Genomic DNA, 16,644 nt, shown 5'->3' with positions numbered 1-16,644 from the left:
ATCCCTAAAAAGGTGTTTTATTTCAACACGGTGATGTGATTTGAAAAAGTCAGTAACTTATTTCAAAGGGGCTTTTTGGTTTAATTCTTAATGTAGGCCTCCCCAGCTGGCCTTGGCTTGTGCTGCTGCTGCACTGTGTAATCTGTTTATAGTTGCTCGAGGTCGTCTGCTTCTCCGTCTTCTTGGGCCCCTATCTGCAGAGAAACCTAATAATTTTGGTTAGATTCACACAATAATTTTGTTAAAGTATCTTCAGTTCAGTTCTTCACCACACATCGCCACTTCATAGGGAGTGCACTGCATGCTGCGCATCATGGGAGTGGCTGCACGTGGGCAGGGCTTGGCAGCTCCAGGCTGCTCTCCTTCCTGCAGCAGGACGGCAGGTCGCTGGGACAGGCCTCTTCAATGGGGCCATGCAGCCCCTGAGTGGAGATCTGCTGAATGTGTTGCCTGGAAACAAGAAAGAACGGGGGGTGGCAGGTCACTGGAGGTCAGGGCCAACAATGGCTTTCAAAGCCACAGTTGTGTTCACAGAAACATTTCAATCCTTTATTTCAAGCAGCATATTATATTTTAATGGCAGTTTTCCCCCTTTGCATCATAGGTATTAAGATCCTCTTGATGGAATGTTCCTAGTCGGTTGATGAATTTTAATGTGGATTGATTTATGTATTTTTTTAAATGTTGTTTTGAAGCCAATGTCACTGAATGTTTGAGACAGTTTCAGTTCTTTTTTTTTGTTGCCATTTTTCTCCCATGCTCTCCCCAATTTAGTCGTTATACCAATTCCCTGTGTGCATCACAGTCCTGGTTGATGCGCTATCCTCTCCCAGCCTGGGGAGGGTGTAGACTACCACATGCCTCTTCCTATACATGTGGAGTCGCCAGACACTTCTTTTCACCTGACAGCGAGGAGTTTCACTGGGAGAGCGTAACGCGCGTGGAGGTTCACGCCATCGCGCCCAGATCCCCTCCCAGCTGAGCAGGCCCCGAACAACCAGTAGGAGTCGCTAATGCAACGATCAGGACTCATACCCTCACCAGCTTCCCACCCGCGAACACTGCCAATTGTTTTCGCAGGAACATCTGATGTCTGACCAAGCCGGAAGTACCGCTGCCGGGGATTGAACCCCGGTCTCTGCGGTGGTAGGCGAGTGCTTATACCTTATACTACCCAGAGGGCCTGATATTTTCAGTTCTTTTAACAAAATACACTGAATGTGGATACGCTGAAGGTTAGGACCTAAAACAGGTTAGGATTTCAAAAACCACACTGCACCTCTAGGGGGCGACATAGCTCAGGACGTAAGACCGATTGTCTGGCAGTCAGAGGGTTGCCGGTTCAAACCCCGCCCTGGGCATGTCGAAGTGTCCTTGAGCAAGACACCAAACCTCTAACTGCTCTGGCGAATGAGAGGCATCAATTGTAAAGCGCTTTGGATAAAAGCGCTATATAAATGCAGTCCATTTACCATTTACCATTTACCTCTAAAGACCACGAGACCAAAATAAGCTGTTCAGCCACACCTGGCACCTTTGCATTGATACACATGTTTTTGGGGATCATTCTGAATCTTCCCCATAAAGCTAAATGCTACAAATAAGGCAAAACACGACAGAAAACTTAAGGAACTTAGGCACATACCACACACTCCGGGACATCACATAGTGGATGTCGGGCTTCTGGAAGCCGTTGAAGGTGGAGGAGGAGATGATGGTGTAGGCCCCCATGTTGTGGAACAGCAGCCATTCGCCCACCTGCAGGTCAGGCAGGATGCACTGCTCCACAATGCAGTCCAGCCCGTCGCAGGTCTGGCCCCAGATGCTGCAGGGGTAGGTGCGCTCACCCGGCTTGAGTTTCTGCAATGAGGCAGAGAGAACTCACTTACGAGCAAACGCAAACATGACCTGGCACTGCAACCGGACGAGGGCACTTATGAGGACACACAAACAAATATAATACGGCACTGCAACTTGGCAGTGTTGCCAGGATTATGAAAGCACCGTGCCAGTTGACGGTCTTTGTGCTCGCACCTTATGCGGACTTGCCAGGACATAGGTGTGGTCCAAAAAGACTGCGAGGAATGAACCATAGACCCCCTCGTTCACGTAGTACATCAGGGTCCTGTTGTTGGCCCCATCATTTTCATCTGTGACAGTGGGGGGAAGTGGAGTTAGAGCTGTGTGAGGAGAAACAGGTGCCATCCGACAGGTGACCTAGTTATACTTCAGATCTTTTGAGGCATGTAGTATGTTCTGACTTTCTGCAGATAGAGCTAAAACTGGCTAAAGAGCTTAATGATGGAGCATGTGGCTTGTACACCATTTTCCTGACTCCACCACACTTACAATCACAGGCTAACTGCTCCTTCATCACCACCTTCTTGGCGATGATGTTAACCGCCAGCGTGTAGGCTGAAGTCACATAGTAGCGGCCTGGCTCAGCGATTACTTGGACTTCAGAGTCGGCTGGAAAGTACTTGTCCAGCGCTGGGTTTATAACAGCTGTGAACTGGGGACGAGGACGTACAGGTCAGATCAGCCAAGATTAAAACCCAGCTCTTCAAGCTCACCCAACAAAGCAATGATGTTCATACAACCTCCATTCACACAATGGATACTCTTAGTCTGGCCCAGAAGGTCAGCAGCACTGCTTATCTCCCTTCTACCTTACAATTAACTGGCTGATTGATGAATGTCACCGATTGGCCAGAGATTCCACTCACTTGGCAAAACCATTCCCTGTTTGGAGATGAAAAATTGAAAGCCAGCAGAACTACTGGCCTCCAGGACCAGATTCGTGAATGGATCATTTACACATTCATTTCTACCCTAGGTCTTTTCCAGTGGATACAGGTCCAGCACTAGAAGCCTGATTCAAATAATCAGCTGATCATGATTTACAAACAGGGTGAATCAGGTGCTTTTATGCGATAGGCTGAAACAAATGCCTGCACCCACATCATCTTCTTACCAGAAAAGATCTGAATCTCGTCTGTACATTTTGTGTGATTTCCAAGAGAGAGAGTGGAGAAATTACCTCCTCAAACTTCAGCTCGGAGTCGTCGGACCCAGGGAATCCCCCGCCAATGTCCAGAAGGGTCATATTGTAGCCCAGCTCCGCCTGCAAAACAGCCAGATGTCAATCATGAGACCACATCTTTAACACAATGCAGACTCCTACTACCACAGATAAGATCACTGCGCATCAAGCCACATCACATCACATGCTTCTGCAGACTGTCACATCACATGATCAGCTATGACAGGAATCTGAAAGTCCACTCCCTGATAGGTTGTCACATCTACTGGATTTTGGTGTGCTTCAGCACTTAAAGGCTCCGTTGAAGTCATTTATTGTCTAAGGTCCACTCACCTTGTTTCCAGGGGCAAAATGTTACTGCTGATTAAAGATCAGAAAAAAAAATAAATAAATGAGAAAACTGAAACCCTCTACGGTTGGAATTTGAGATCTCTGAGCTAAAGGGTTTATTGTCAAAATGGGTAGTTTTTCAACACTTAACTACTAGCTCAAGCTCCAACTGCCGTGTGAGTGGAGTGTTTCACACAGTGCCGGGCGCTCACCCCCATGTCGAAGACGCAGCGGGCGTCTGAGATGGCCTGGCTGTAGGTCTCGGGGTCGGTGCAGCTGCTGCCCACGTGGAAGCTGACCCCGATGATGTCGAGGCCCAGCTCCCGCGCGCGCTCCAGGAGCAGCCGGCTGCTCTCCAGCGTCGCCCCAAACTTCACGCTCATTCGACTCAATGCCTTCGAGTCGTCCGTGGCGATGCGGAGCACCAGCCTGAGGAAGAGGAGGAGGAGGGGAGGGTGGTGCAGGAGAAGGGTGAGATTTTCCAAAGGACATATGCAAACAAGGAAACTACCCAACACACTTGCTTTTACTCCTTTCTTTTCCAGCCATCTATAAAAAAATTAATTTAAAAAAATCAGTTTTCCAGTTTCAAACATGTATTTCTTTGAATATTATTATTATTATTGTTGTTGTTATTAATTTATTATTATTTCTTAGTATCTATTCTCAGTACATTACGTACATTTTCTTATTTTATTCCTACTACATGATCTCAAAGAGTAAGACTTTATCTAGCGAGCTTCCCTGTCCATAAGAATTAGGCGGTGAAAATAACTACAATGCGCTCTGACGCGTGACTAGATGACACACTCGCTCGCAATAACGCAGCTATTGACACAGCCTCATTATTTCTTATTATATATTCTCAGTAAGTTAAATGAATTATATTTTCTTATTTTATTTCTACTGCATGATCTCAAAGAGTAAGACATTATCTAGCGGAGCTAAAGAGTGAATCAAGTGTAACGTTAGATGAAATTAAATTGACTGGACGAAATACGTGAAAAAAAACTACAATGCGCTTTCGTGCAGGTTACCCGCGCTAACTGTTGGTTGATTCATTTCTCCAACAGCAGTCCTTCTCTCATGTTATCACGACAAAGCTAGATAACATGGCTTTAAATGATCCATGTTAGAAGTGTTTTATCTGCGTTTTTACTGTCTGGTTAGCTTGCTACGATGACGCGTGACTAGATGACACACTCGCGTGTCACGCGATCACGCATTGGCTATTTACACAGCATCATATAGTAGCTAATATCATTATATCAGATTTAAAAAAACAAATGTGTGATACATTCAATCACCATTTTATTTTGTCTGGTTATTTATTTGAGAATACAGCGATGTCCTCTGGAAATGTAGATCCTACGCTGCTTATGTGCTCACTGCCACTTTATAAAGGCTTGCTAGCCAGCTAGCTTGCTAAAGTGAACCAAATATGTTAGCTAGCTCGCTCGCTTGATAATGAGGATTGATAAACATAGTGGTGAATTAAAAACTTTCACTAAATATGCATACCTTTATTGCGGCAATCGAATCTGTGCAGACAAGTCTTGCAGTGGAGAATATTGGATGAGGCACGAGTGACAAACGTCTTATTAGAGAAGTAGCGCGTCAGCTACTGCAGTTCACACTTGTATTAGAGCTCTCTCTACTGGATAATTCTAGTAAATAGCAATTACAAAGTTCGAACAGACAAGTACAGATAAATAATCATTGTTTTTTTGTTTATTATACTTATTAAAAAATCGGGGGACATCGGCGGCATAACTGCCGATCCCGATGTCGTCAAAAAAGTCAAATAATGGCCGATATATCAGCCACACCGATATATTGGTCGGGCTCTACTACAAACTCATCGGTCTGCAGGTGCACCAACAGACCAGGGTACTCTCCCACCCTGCTGCAAAATTAGCATTTATATTTGTTTGGGCCTACACAAATGAGTTCAGGCAAATTATATTCCCGAAGGCTGGAAGGCAGTGAATATCAAAACAATGCTTCAATTGTGCTGTTAATTCTGCACTCTCATAATGATGTGCCCTCTTGCCGATCACATTGTGGGCCTACACAAATGGGTCCATGCAAATTATCTTCCTGAAATATGTAACACAAAGCTGGAAGACATTTTTCAGATAAGGAGTCAGGAATAAACTAACTGAATATCAAAACAATGCTTACATTGTGCGGTTCATTCTGCACTCCCATAATGATGTGCCCTCTTGCCGATCATGCCAAACTCTCATTCTTTCATGACATCTCGTGTGGTTCTTTGGTGTGATTTAGAAACCAACAAGTTGCGCCTCCTGCTACAAGTTATGCCTCTTAAGTCCAGCCCCTTTCTTGCAGTCCGTGGACAGAACTTTCTTAAAAAGAGCGAAAGAATATGGCAGTCAGTGCCAGTCACTCACTTGGCGTTTTCATGGTAACGGGCGACCTTCATGAGCTCCACCTCGCTGTCGAAGGTCATCATCTGGACCCCGTGGGCAAAGGCGTACTTAATGTGGGACACCTGCTTGCAGGGGTTGGCGTAGATGATCCTGCTGGGGTCCACCCCGAGAGACTGCACCTGCTGGATCTCATTCTGAAAAAGGGGGACAGATGCAGGCAAAACAGGGTCACGGGACATCCTGATTAGTTCAAATTAGGACAAGACTTGTTTAACTGCCATCTAATCTACAAATGAACTGGCACACTACTAATAAGCAGGCATGAGAAAAATACTCCTATATAGGACTCATAATCTGATATCCCTGCACACTAAAATAATAAAATTATATTGAAGAAAAAAAAAACTTATGATTGCTCTGACTTGATTGCTCATTGATATGAGAGAGAGAGAGACAGAGAGAGAGAGAGAGAGAGAGAGAGAGAGGAAGAAGTTCTAGTGGAATTCAGAAGCTAACTAAGGTCTCCGTACCCACCTTGCTGCTATTTTTAATCTGTCCCTCTCACATGGTGTAGTCCCCTCCTTTTACAAAACTTCTGATCTCACGCCCATCCTCAAGAAACCCTGTCTGGTTACCTCTTACCTTTAACAATTAGAGGTTAGAGGAGATAGAGACAGTCCTGGTGGAGTTCAGACAGTTTCTGCAACAAACTGAGATTTATTTTGTCCCGTCTGTGTCACTTCCGGGTGAGAGTACTGCTGGTGTCCTGCTTGACTGCCACTTCTCCCCGCGTCTATTTTCTTGATAATTGTTGAAACTGCACTGAATCTCTGGACCACCGCTACATCTCTCGTTCCATCGACTACTGATTTACTAACGATATCTTCTATGGAAAAACCAGCACCATTGCTTGCACTCAGTTTCCCCCTCAGCTTAGTTCAGATCAGTCCAAGCTACCATCCACCTGTGTTGCCCTGGCTAATGTTGCCTTTCCCTGGATGCAGTCTTTCCTACCCTCACCGTGTAAGATAACCTGACAGGTGTAGTCCCCTCAGTTTGACAAAACTGCTGCTCTCCCTCTAGAAACCTTGACTGGATACCTCTTACCTCAACAATTAGAGGTCAGAGGCATATCTCCAACCTCTCTTTCTTCACCAAGACCCTGGAAAACATTGTTGCATCCCAACTTCAAGCCTTCATGTTGTGCTGTAATCTTTTTGCACCCCTCCAATCTGGATTCTGCCCCCATCACCGCACTGAAACTGGCCTAGTCAAAGCTCTGAATGATGTACTCGTGTCTGCTGATTGCTGCACCCTCAGCATCCTAATCCTACCCAGTCTAAGTGCAGCCTCGAATCACAACATCCTATTGGAAAGGTTGCTGCACACAAGCATGCAAACACGAACTCCTGCTGGAGAAAAATAGTCGCCAGTGTAGGGCAGTACCTTGCTGGCGCAGTCGAACCCCGTCCCCAGAGCGGCAAGCGTCATGACAACGGCGCGGCTGTCGTTGCACTTGACGGCGTAGAAGGGCGTGACGCGGGGCAGGGCACGCACCCACCTCAGGTGCTTCTTCAGGACCTCCCCCAAGTCCGCCACATAAAAGGCGTCTTTGTCATCCTGGTGAAGGGTGAGAGGTGACATCAAGGAAACTCAGTAGGAAACACAACCGGCACAAAATTCAACGACATCAAAGCACCAACGGTGAGGCAAGACGCCAAACCATAGATCTCAAATTTTTGTCAGAGAGATGTGCAAGTGTCTGCTGATTTCAGGTATTCACTTCAAGAGACTGAATGGCAAAAGAGTCCGCACACATTGTTTAAAAGACCTAAACTGACTGCTTATTGAAACCTCTGAACCTCTGAAAACACTGCAGCTTTCGAGGAAAATTTGAGATTTCACTGCACACACTCACTCACCGACATGGATGACTCGGTGATCCTCTGCTCAAGGACGTCACAGGCACAAGACCCCTCCTCCAGGACGGTGAAGTCAAAGTCCTCTGGAGTGTAGGAGTTCATGGTCTCGCAGGCTCTTTTACTTCTATTTAAGAAACTGGTTTCAAAACTACCTGCAGAGACAAAAGGAGAAATGCTGAAAATAAAACTTCTGCGCTTATCCCATGTCTCAATTATCATGAAGGAACAACTTCTTGATAAAACGGCCATAATTATCTGCCAGCCAATCGTGTGGAGCTATGTAAATGAAAATTGAAATCAGGAATTAACAGGTGGATGATCATGCAAACTTTGTACAGGTACAGAGCAGCCAGGCCAGTTCACCGGTGGAATTGAAACCTTTCAGATAAGACTATAGGGCTGGGCCTGCCGAGATGTATTTATTCTGCTATATCAAAACTAAGCAATCTGTTAGCCAATAAAAGACTCTTTTTACAATTATATACATTTAGATTCCTTGACATACACACACACACAATACAGTAGCCAAAAAAAGCTTCTATTATTTTTACTTGCATATAGCAAAAACAGACTCTCCAACCATTTGTTGGAGTCATATGCAACGATGGGCTCTGCAACAGTCTGCCCACCAACAGGATATGAGGTACAGGAAGTCTGAACTGAATGAGAATGCGGATGGACTCTCAAGACTCCCACTACCTGTGGCATGCCCTGAACCAGCAGAAGCTGAGATTTTCTATTTCAAAGAAGTGGCAGCTGCTCCAGTGACCTCCTCAGTGCACGTGAAGAAACACATACACCTTGAGCCTGTCATGTCAGAGGTTATGGACAACATCACTTCTAGAAGGGGAGAAGTGGTTAAACAGAGTTTGAAGCCATATCCGATGAGGAGGAAGAGCTCACAGTTCAGTCCTGGTTTTGTTTTTCCTTGGGTGTTATAGAGTAATTATTCCACCACCTCTGAGAGAATGTGGTCGATGAGCTCCAGTCTGGGCATTTGTGGTGCGGTGCGAATGAAAGAGATTGCACATAACTACTTCTGGTGGCCAGGATTGGATGCAGCTATTGAATAAAAACCCAAAGCTTCTTCAGTCTGCCAGAAGCTGAGAAATGTTCCACAGCTGGAGCTGGCTGGAAGAACCATGGCAGAGAGTCCACATAGACTTCACCAGGCCATTTGAAGACCACATGTTCTTAGTTGTTGATGCTTACAGTAAATGGCCTGAGGTAGCCATCATGAAAAGTACTTCATCAGTGATAACCATCAAGGAGCTATCTTCAGCCAATTTGGACTACCACAACAATTAGTGAGTGATAATGGGCGACAGCTGGTATCTGACAAATTCAAAACCTTTGTGGAAGAAATGGGATCCAGCACGTTTCGTCAGCACCATATCATCCATCTACCAATGAGTCAGCTGAAAGGTTTGTAGAGACCCTGAAACTAGGTTTAAAATCTTCACAGAGTAATGGTTCCTGGAACAGATCACAGTGCGTCCCTGCTGTTTTAAACAGTATGTTCAGGGAACCACTAGAATAGTCTAATGGTTGTATTAAAAAAAATTAAAAAACGGAACATTCAAAGTAAAGGGTGAGGGAAATTTTTTTTTTTTGTATTTACATTTGCATTAAGTTTGTCCCTCAAGCCTTGTGGTTGGGCATTATGCACATTAGGTGTGTTGTGGTAGTTCACACTCCGTTCCTCAGTAAAATGATGAAGTGCTCTCTCTCCTCTTGTGTGTTCATTCTTAGTTGTAGTTCCTACAAAATAGTAAGTATATAACAGAAAGTCATAAATTAACTTTCAAATTCACATAATTTCACTTCCAGGGCAGGCTATGTGTACACAGTAAAATGTCCAATGTTCATTCAAGTCCTAATAGAGTACATATGGGTACAATAGGAAGCAATACAATATGTGTTGATTTAACCCAGAAGTTTTTACCCCCAACTTTGATAATCTTACAGGGACGTACAGCAGTAAGTCACATCACACAGATTATTGGGTATGTATTACCTGCCTGCCTGTTCTTGCTATGGTGTGAACAAACACCAGAAGATCCTGTGGCTCTTCACCACCTGGGCTGCAGATACTTGATTTAAACCAGGGGCATCAAGCTTATGTCCTTCTGCAGTAGTTCCCAACCTTAGTCCCGCAGGACCCCTGTGTAGGATAGGTTTTCATTCCAACCACATATTCAATCCCAAAATGCTTAACAAGCTATTTGTTTTTCCTAATTAGGTGCTATTCATGGCAAGATTAATTGTTTACACTTTTAAGCCACACCATGTCAGAAATATCTATGTATGCTTGCTGTCTGCTGGTTTCAGGTATTCACTTCAAGAGACTGAATGGCAAAAGAGTCCACACACATTGTTTAAAAGACCTAAACTGACTGCTTAATAAAACCTCTGAACCTCTGAAAACACTGCAGCTTTGGAGGAACATTTGAGATTTCACTGCACACACTCACTCACCGACATGGACGACTCGTTGATCCTCTGCTCAACAACATCACAGGCGTAAAACCCCTCCTCCAGGAAAGAGAAGTCACATTCCTCTGGAGTGTAAGAGTTTATGGTCTCGCAGGTTCTTTTACTTCTATTTAAGAAACTGGTTTCAAAACTACCTGAAGAGACAAAGGAGAAATGCTGAAAATAAAACTTCTGCGCTTAACCTAATGTACTTCAAAGTTTTATCAATGAAGGAACAACTTCTTTGACTAAAGACGGCACAAATAAATTATCTGCCAGCCAATTGTGTGGAGCTATGTAAATGAAAATTGAAATCAGGAATTAACAGGTGAATGATCATGCAAACTTTGTACAGGTACAGAGCAGCCAGGCCAGTTCACCGGTGGAATTGAAACTTTTCAGATAAGACTATAGGGCTGGGCCTGCCGAGATGTATTTATTCTGCTATATCAAAACTAAGCAATCTGTTAGCCAATAAAAGACTCTTTTTACAATTATATACATTTAGATTCCTTGACATACACACACACAATACAGTAGCCAAAAAATGCTTCCAGAAAAAAAAAATGTACTTGCATATAGCAAAAACAGACTCTCCAACCATTTGTTTGAGTCATATGCAACGATGGGCTCTGCAACAGTCTGCCCACCAACAGGATATGAGGTACAGGAAGTCTGAACTGAATGAGAATGCGGATGGACTCTCAAGACTCCCATTGCCTGTGGCATGCCCTGAACCAGCAGAAGCTGAGATTTTCTATTTCAAAGAAGTGGCAGCTGCTCCAGTGACCTCCTCAGTGCACGTGAAGAAACACATACACCTTGAGCCTGTCATGTCAGAGGTTATGGACAACATCACTTCTAGAAGGGGAGAAGTGGTTAAACAGAGTTTGAAGCCATATCCGATGAGGAGGAAGAGCTCACAGTTCAGTCCTGGTTTTGTTTTTCCTTGGGTGTTATAGAGTAATTATTCCACCACCTCTGAGAGAATGTGGTTGATGAGCTCCAGTCTGGGCATTTGTGGTGCGGTGCGAATGAAAGAGATTGCACATAACTACTTCTGGTGGCCAGGATTGGATGCAGCTATTGAAGAAAAACCCAAAGCTTCTTCAGTCTTTCCAGAAGCTGAGAAATGTTCCACAGCTGGAGCTGGCTGGAAGAACCATGGCAGAGAGTCCACATAGACTTCACCGGGCCATTTGAAGACCACATGTTCTTAGTTGTTGATGCTCACAGTAAATGGCCTGAGGTAGCCATCATGAAAAATACTTAATCAGAGATTACCATCAAGGAGCTATCTTCAGCCAATTTGGACTACCACAACGTTTCGTCAGCACCATATCACCCATCTACCAATGAGTCAGCTGAAAGGTTCGCAGAGACCCTGAAACTAGGTTTAAAATCTTCACAGAGTAATGGTTCCTGGAACAGATCACAGTGCGTTCCTGCTGTTTTAAACAGTATGTTCAGGGAACCACTAGAATAGTCCAATGGTTGTATTAAAAAAAATTTTTTAAAAAATTTTTTTGTATTTACATTTGCATTAAGTTTGTCCCTCAAGCCTTGTGGTTGGGCATTATGCACATTAGGTGTGTTGTGGAAGTTCAAACTCTGTTCCTCAGGAAAATGATGAAGTGTTCTCTCGTCAACAGAGTTAGTCAGTAGGCAAATCGGCGCTGCTGGAGTGCATTAGGCAAATGGCGCTTCCTTGAAGCCACTGCAATTACAGACGTGGCGAACGGGGAGAGGTGGATTCATTCATACGTAACATACGTGTTACGAAGAAGTACTTGCGCAAAGGAAACGCTCGTGTTTCCTTGCTCGAGCATCCTTCGGGAGCTTCTTAGCCCGCTTGCTCCTCGCTCCTTCATTAGACGGATTGGGATTAACCCTGTAAAGCCTGACATATCAAATAATAGCCAGAAGATTCTAATTTTTTGAAATTGAAGAGTTTATTGGATCCTTTGACAAAATCAAAAATCAAAAATTCAAAAACTAATTTTCATATATAATATTTTTTATGTATCATATTTGATTCGCCAGGCATTTAAGGAAATTTATTGATTTTCAGTTTTTTTTTTTAACAAAAACATACATTTTTCATTGCATTTGGATCCTTTGGAACATTTCAATTGGTTTTGTTCTTTTTTTTTCTAACACGAACCATTTACAACCTTTTTATTTCGCATTGTGGTAGGCAACAAAACAGTTTCTGTCCTTGTTCAGGCAAAGATGGACTTTACATTTCCCACAGTAGACATGCGAGAAGTGATTGCCTGTGCAATTCCCATGTTGGGAAATGATCAATGCCATCCTTTCTCACATCAGCAGGTACACTAGCAGTTGGCCTTTTGCGGGGGGGTGCTGCTTCTGGTACTGGAGAGGATAGTGGTCTGCCACACTTAATTATGGCCTTTCCTGCGCTTGTGAGAGAAGTGCCAACAGAAGCCTGAAACCTTCGCAGGGCCATGGGTTTCTTCTGGGGCTCCAGTTTCTTCTGGTCTCTTCTGTAGAGGTTCCATGCATTGATGACTGCCACTGTGACAGTGTGCCACCAAATGTACAAATACCATCTTCGGGATTTGAAGCTGAACTTGTAAAGTGCAGACAGCATATCAAGGTTTTCCTGGTTTACTCTAAAATCCAGTGACCCTCTTCCCCTTTTCTTGAAATCTTTTTCATCCATCATGTTGCATTCTTTTAGGCCTGCCCTGTTCATTCGTACTGTGCCTATGTAGTAGATTCCTCTTTCTTTCAGGTGTTCCACCAGTGGAACTGATGTAAAATAGTTGTCAGCAAAAACCTTGTGATTTTTTCCTGCTGGAAGGGTTGATGTCATGATGTCATTTTCAGGACAACATCTCCAGTAACATCAACATCAGATTTCTCTTTGTCTGGGTTTTCTGCACCTTGACAAACATCAAAATCATAAAGAAAGCCACTGCCGGTTGGATATAAAAAATACATCTAAATATCTCAATTTCCACTCCAAATATATCTTCATTTCAATCTTTAATTAGTAAATTAAATAATCAAAATAGTGTATTTTACATTGTGGTAGGCATAATGCATACTGCATCATGAAATGCAATACAATGACGATTGAGGAATTTACAGATAAATTACCTTATATGCCTGCTGTATCATATTTAATACACACATTTTCAACACGATTTTACTATAAAATAATGTACAAAATATTAAGCAATTATAAGTTTCTTCAGTACAGTGAATATTCATATTGAAATATTAGTAACAAAATAAATGTTATTCTTACCGTAACTTTTTCAAAATTAGAAAAGATTTCCCAGCAAAACACATGCCGCTCCCTACATGGAGTTAGCCATTTTGGGTATTACAACTAAAAGACCCCCTACTACCTGCAGTGCACAGATAATCCACCAGAGGGCAGAATACATGTATTAGATTGTCTACAACAGGTTTTTCAGGAAAGTATTGATTATGCTGATGACCTAGAAGTCTCAAAAACTCATGTATCATATGTGATACAAATGAGATGGTGGACCTCAATTGACTTCCAGGCCAGGCAAAGAGGAGACAACACTCAAAGAAATATTTAGGCCTAATTTTTTTTATTGATTTCTGCATTTTAGATGCATATAAAATTTCCATCCATTTAGATTAACTCTCAGGGGTCTAAGGGTAAAATGAGGCAAACTGGTGATTCTGCGATGCTCTGGCATTTGTGTAAATTTCATCAACTTCATATACAGTGATTCCAAAGTTTTTCATATCTTTGTTTTCAGCACAAACTCAGCTACAAGAATATGGCAGTAGTAAGTAGGTCATAATCATGTGTGGATTGTAAACAGCTCTAAAATCACACAAATTGTAAACAGTAGTTTTGAACATGCACAGGAATGTTGTAATAAAACACACTAAACAATTGTGACGAAGACTTTTGGTCACTGAAATGTGTTCATCAAGGTCTTGGGTATCAAAAGATGACAAAATATTTTTGCAAATCCAATGAGAAATATAAAATAAATTGCTAAAAGTAAGTGTTGTGACTATTATTTTTGAAAATGGGAGGGCTAATGGCCTTTCTGTAATGAATATTTATTGAGAAGGAGGACCTGCCTGCTAAGTAGGCTATTCACACCTGGCCGCATGCCTCCCCACCTCTAAGACAAAGACTTTTCACAAAGCAATACACAGTGAGCCATTTAGAAGACAGAAACGCAGACATCATTTGATTTTGGTACATTCATTGAAGTAAATTATATGAATGGGAGATGCAATTCACACACACTTCCAGGTTATTTCAGAATCAGAATCAACTTTATTAGGCAAAGTGCATAATATAAAAGAGCATTTACACAATATAAACCCAATATTTCTGCTTCACACACACAATTTGACTCCAGAATGGTTGCCACGGGTTGTTTTTTCCCGAAGTCCATCCTGCAGAGTTTACATGTCTTGCGACCAATCGAAGCCACCTTGCTGGCATCCAGAGTGTGAGGCTGTAGGCACAGGCACATGATCATAACATTCCCGTCTTGTTACATTGGGTGCCTTCTGTGAGACGCCACACAGCTGCGCAGTGAGCTCCTCCATGAAGGCCTTGTGAGGCATTGCTTCCTGTTGTCCCAGTGATGACAGTTCTTTATGTAGGATATACGCATTTGAGGCAGCAATGTCCAAGAAATGTAAAAACAATTTCCGGTACCATCTCATTGTTTTGTGCTGTGTTGTGTAATACTGTATCAGTTGGTCAGACAGATCAACACCCCCCATGTGTGCATTGTACTGGATGATAGGTGATGGGCATGGAAAGTTCTTTGAAATCCAGACACCATCTTGCTTCACCCTCCGCTGTATTGTGTCCCCAGTGAATGCTGCATGGATGGTGGAACAGACAGACACCTCTCGTGTGTCCATCCACTTCACAAAAACCTAAATGTAATAGAAACAAAATTGTTAGGAAATGTGACATCAAATCAAACTTTATTTAGCACATTCCCATCAACAACAATGTGATTTACAAAAAAGGGACAAACCACTAACTAATGAAAACAAAACTTAGAAAATGTGGCAGTTATATCTTATACAAACAAATAACCGAACAAACACAACCAGATGCAGAGAGGTAGCCTATAATTTTGAGATGCAACGGTTAGTGTGGAAATTTACAAACGCGCATATTACTCGATATTCCTACAAACACACTTTTTAGTCTTTTTAGCTAAGTGGTTAGTTTATTTCCCGAACTTACATGCAATATGCTAACATCGATTGTGCGAGGACACCCGGTTTTAGAATCCTAGCCACGCCAATACACGCCACGCATAGGTTATTTACGTACAGTGATCAAGTAAAATAGTTACAGTGCAATTTTTTGAGATGCAGTATTGAATCGTTCGTAGTGTGGCAATTTACAAACGCGCATATTACTGGATATTCTTACAAACACACAGATAAGTTGCAATACAGTACACACTACCAATATTATCGTAAGAAATACACTTACTCATGAAGTTGATCCTCAGCTGGATCAGTTCGCAGTTCGAAATGACATCGTTCTTCATCAGTGTCAGCTTCAGTGTCCGGACCTGATGAGTTCGCGTCTTCATGGTCGCTCTCCCACAAAGCATGAAGAACATCCAGTCCAGTCATTCGTGCCATTTTCCGAAATGAAATGTAAGGATTGCCCGAGAAGACGTGGGCTATGCTTCTGTGTGACATTTTATCCTTGTTTACAGTAGGCGCTCTCGCACATCAAACGCATCGCCCCTCCCCTGCCATCGATAGCAATTAGCATGTCATTATCTTGTGAATGTGGTCTGGGCGTACTTACTGCCGAGCGAACATCACATATTAATGAGAAAGACTTAGCACATGGCAATGGTCAGTTTGATCTCATTTTAAATAGCTTAAAACAATTCATATATTTTGTCAATGGGTACATTGGAATGCCACGATTCTAAGGTTTATGTCAATGTCTTTGTTGTGTCCGTATGATAAAAGCTCGCGAAGTTATTCATCCAAATAGCAACGAAATCTTGTCGAGCTCCGCCGGCGGAGCTCTCGACCCCAGAGAGTTAAGCAATTTTAATATAAGCCAAACTATAAACCTCATGTGATGCATATTTATAAAGCAAAAATGACTTAAACCAATAACAAGGTTTGTGCATTATAAATAAATTCAATGTGTTTTAAATACATAAATAATATTTATGCAATTATTATGAAGAATCCATATGTGAAAAATTTCCATAGATTTAAACGAATTACATAAATTTGTTTCAGAATTAGCCGTATATATACATTCTAATATTTTTTAAACGATTGAATCTAGTTTGTTTGAGAATTGGCAGATTTATATTCATGGTAATACACTTGTATAAATAACTTTTCAAAATATGTTTGTGCTTGCTTAAATTCCAATAAATGTCTTGAATCATTGTTCTGGGTGAAAGATGAATATATCTAGCGATTTGAATGAGCCCCAGACATC

General features: G+C 42.5%; 1 protein-coding gene and 1 long non-coding RNA gene across 3 annotated transcripts; both read right to left on the bottom strand.

Moving 5' to 3' along the window:
* Positions 1 to 70: 70 nt before the first annotated feature.
* On the bottom strand, positions 71 to 13,616 carry LOC135236626 (ornithine decarboxylase-like). 2 transcript variants are annotated; one of them, XM_064303100.1, is made up of 13 exons: positions 13,441 to 13,615; positions 10,167 to 10,318; positions 9,706 to 9,852; positions 9,358 to 9,449; positions 7,689 to 7,840; positions 7,213 to 7,386; positions 5,788 to 5,960; positions 3,586 to 3,802; positions 3,041 to 3,124; positions 2,350 to 2,512; positions 2,035 to 2,150; positions 1,646 to 1,860; positions 71 to 450 (listed from the first exon to the last, which is right to left on the bottom strand). In XM_064303100.1, the coding sequence occupies exons 5-13, from the start codon at positions 7,788 to 7,790 to the stop codon at positions 312 to 314; spliced, it is 1,383 nt and encodes a 460-aa protein (XP_064159170.1). In that variant the 5' UTR covers positions 7,791 to 7,840; positions 9,358 to 9,449; positions 9,706 to 9,852; positions 10,167 to 10,318; positions 13,441 to 13,615; the 3' UTR covers positions 71 to 311. The 2 variants fall into 2 exon arrangements, with proteins under 2 accessions (XP_064159170.1, XP_064159177.1); XM_064303107.1 differs by lacking the exons at positions 7,689 to 7,840; positions 9,358 to 9,449; positions 9,706 to 9,852 and having other exon boundaries at positions 2,035 to 2,180; positions 13,441 to 13,616.
* An 827-nt stretch (positions 13,617 to 14,443) lies between these two features.
* On the bottom strand, positions 14,444 to 16,227 carry LOC135236620 (uncharacterized). The gene is made up of 2 exons (XR_010324631.1): positions 15,658 to 16,227; positions 14,444 to 15,083 (listed from the first exon to the last, which is right to left on the bottom strand). It is a non-coding gene; the product is annotated as an uncharacterized LOC135236620 (long non-coding RNA).
* Between the last annotated feature and the right edge of the window lie 417 nt (positions 16,228 to 16,644).

The sequence above is a fragment of the Anguilla rostrata genome, chromosome 1, assembly GCF_018555375.3.
Source record: "Anguilla rostrata isolate EN2019 chromosome 1, ASM1855537v3, whole genome shotgun sequence".
Classification (NCBI taxonomy): domain Eukaryota; kingdom Metazoa; phylum Chordata; class Actinopteri; order Anguilliformes; family Anguillidae; genus Anguilla; species Anguilla rostrata.
This window is presented reverse-complemented; position numbering and strand designations above follow the sequence as displayed.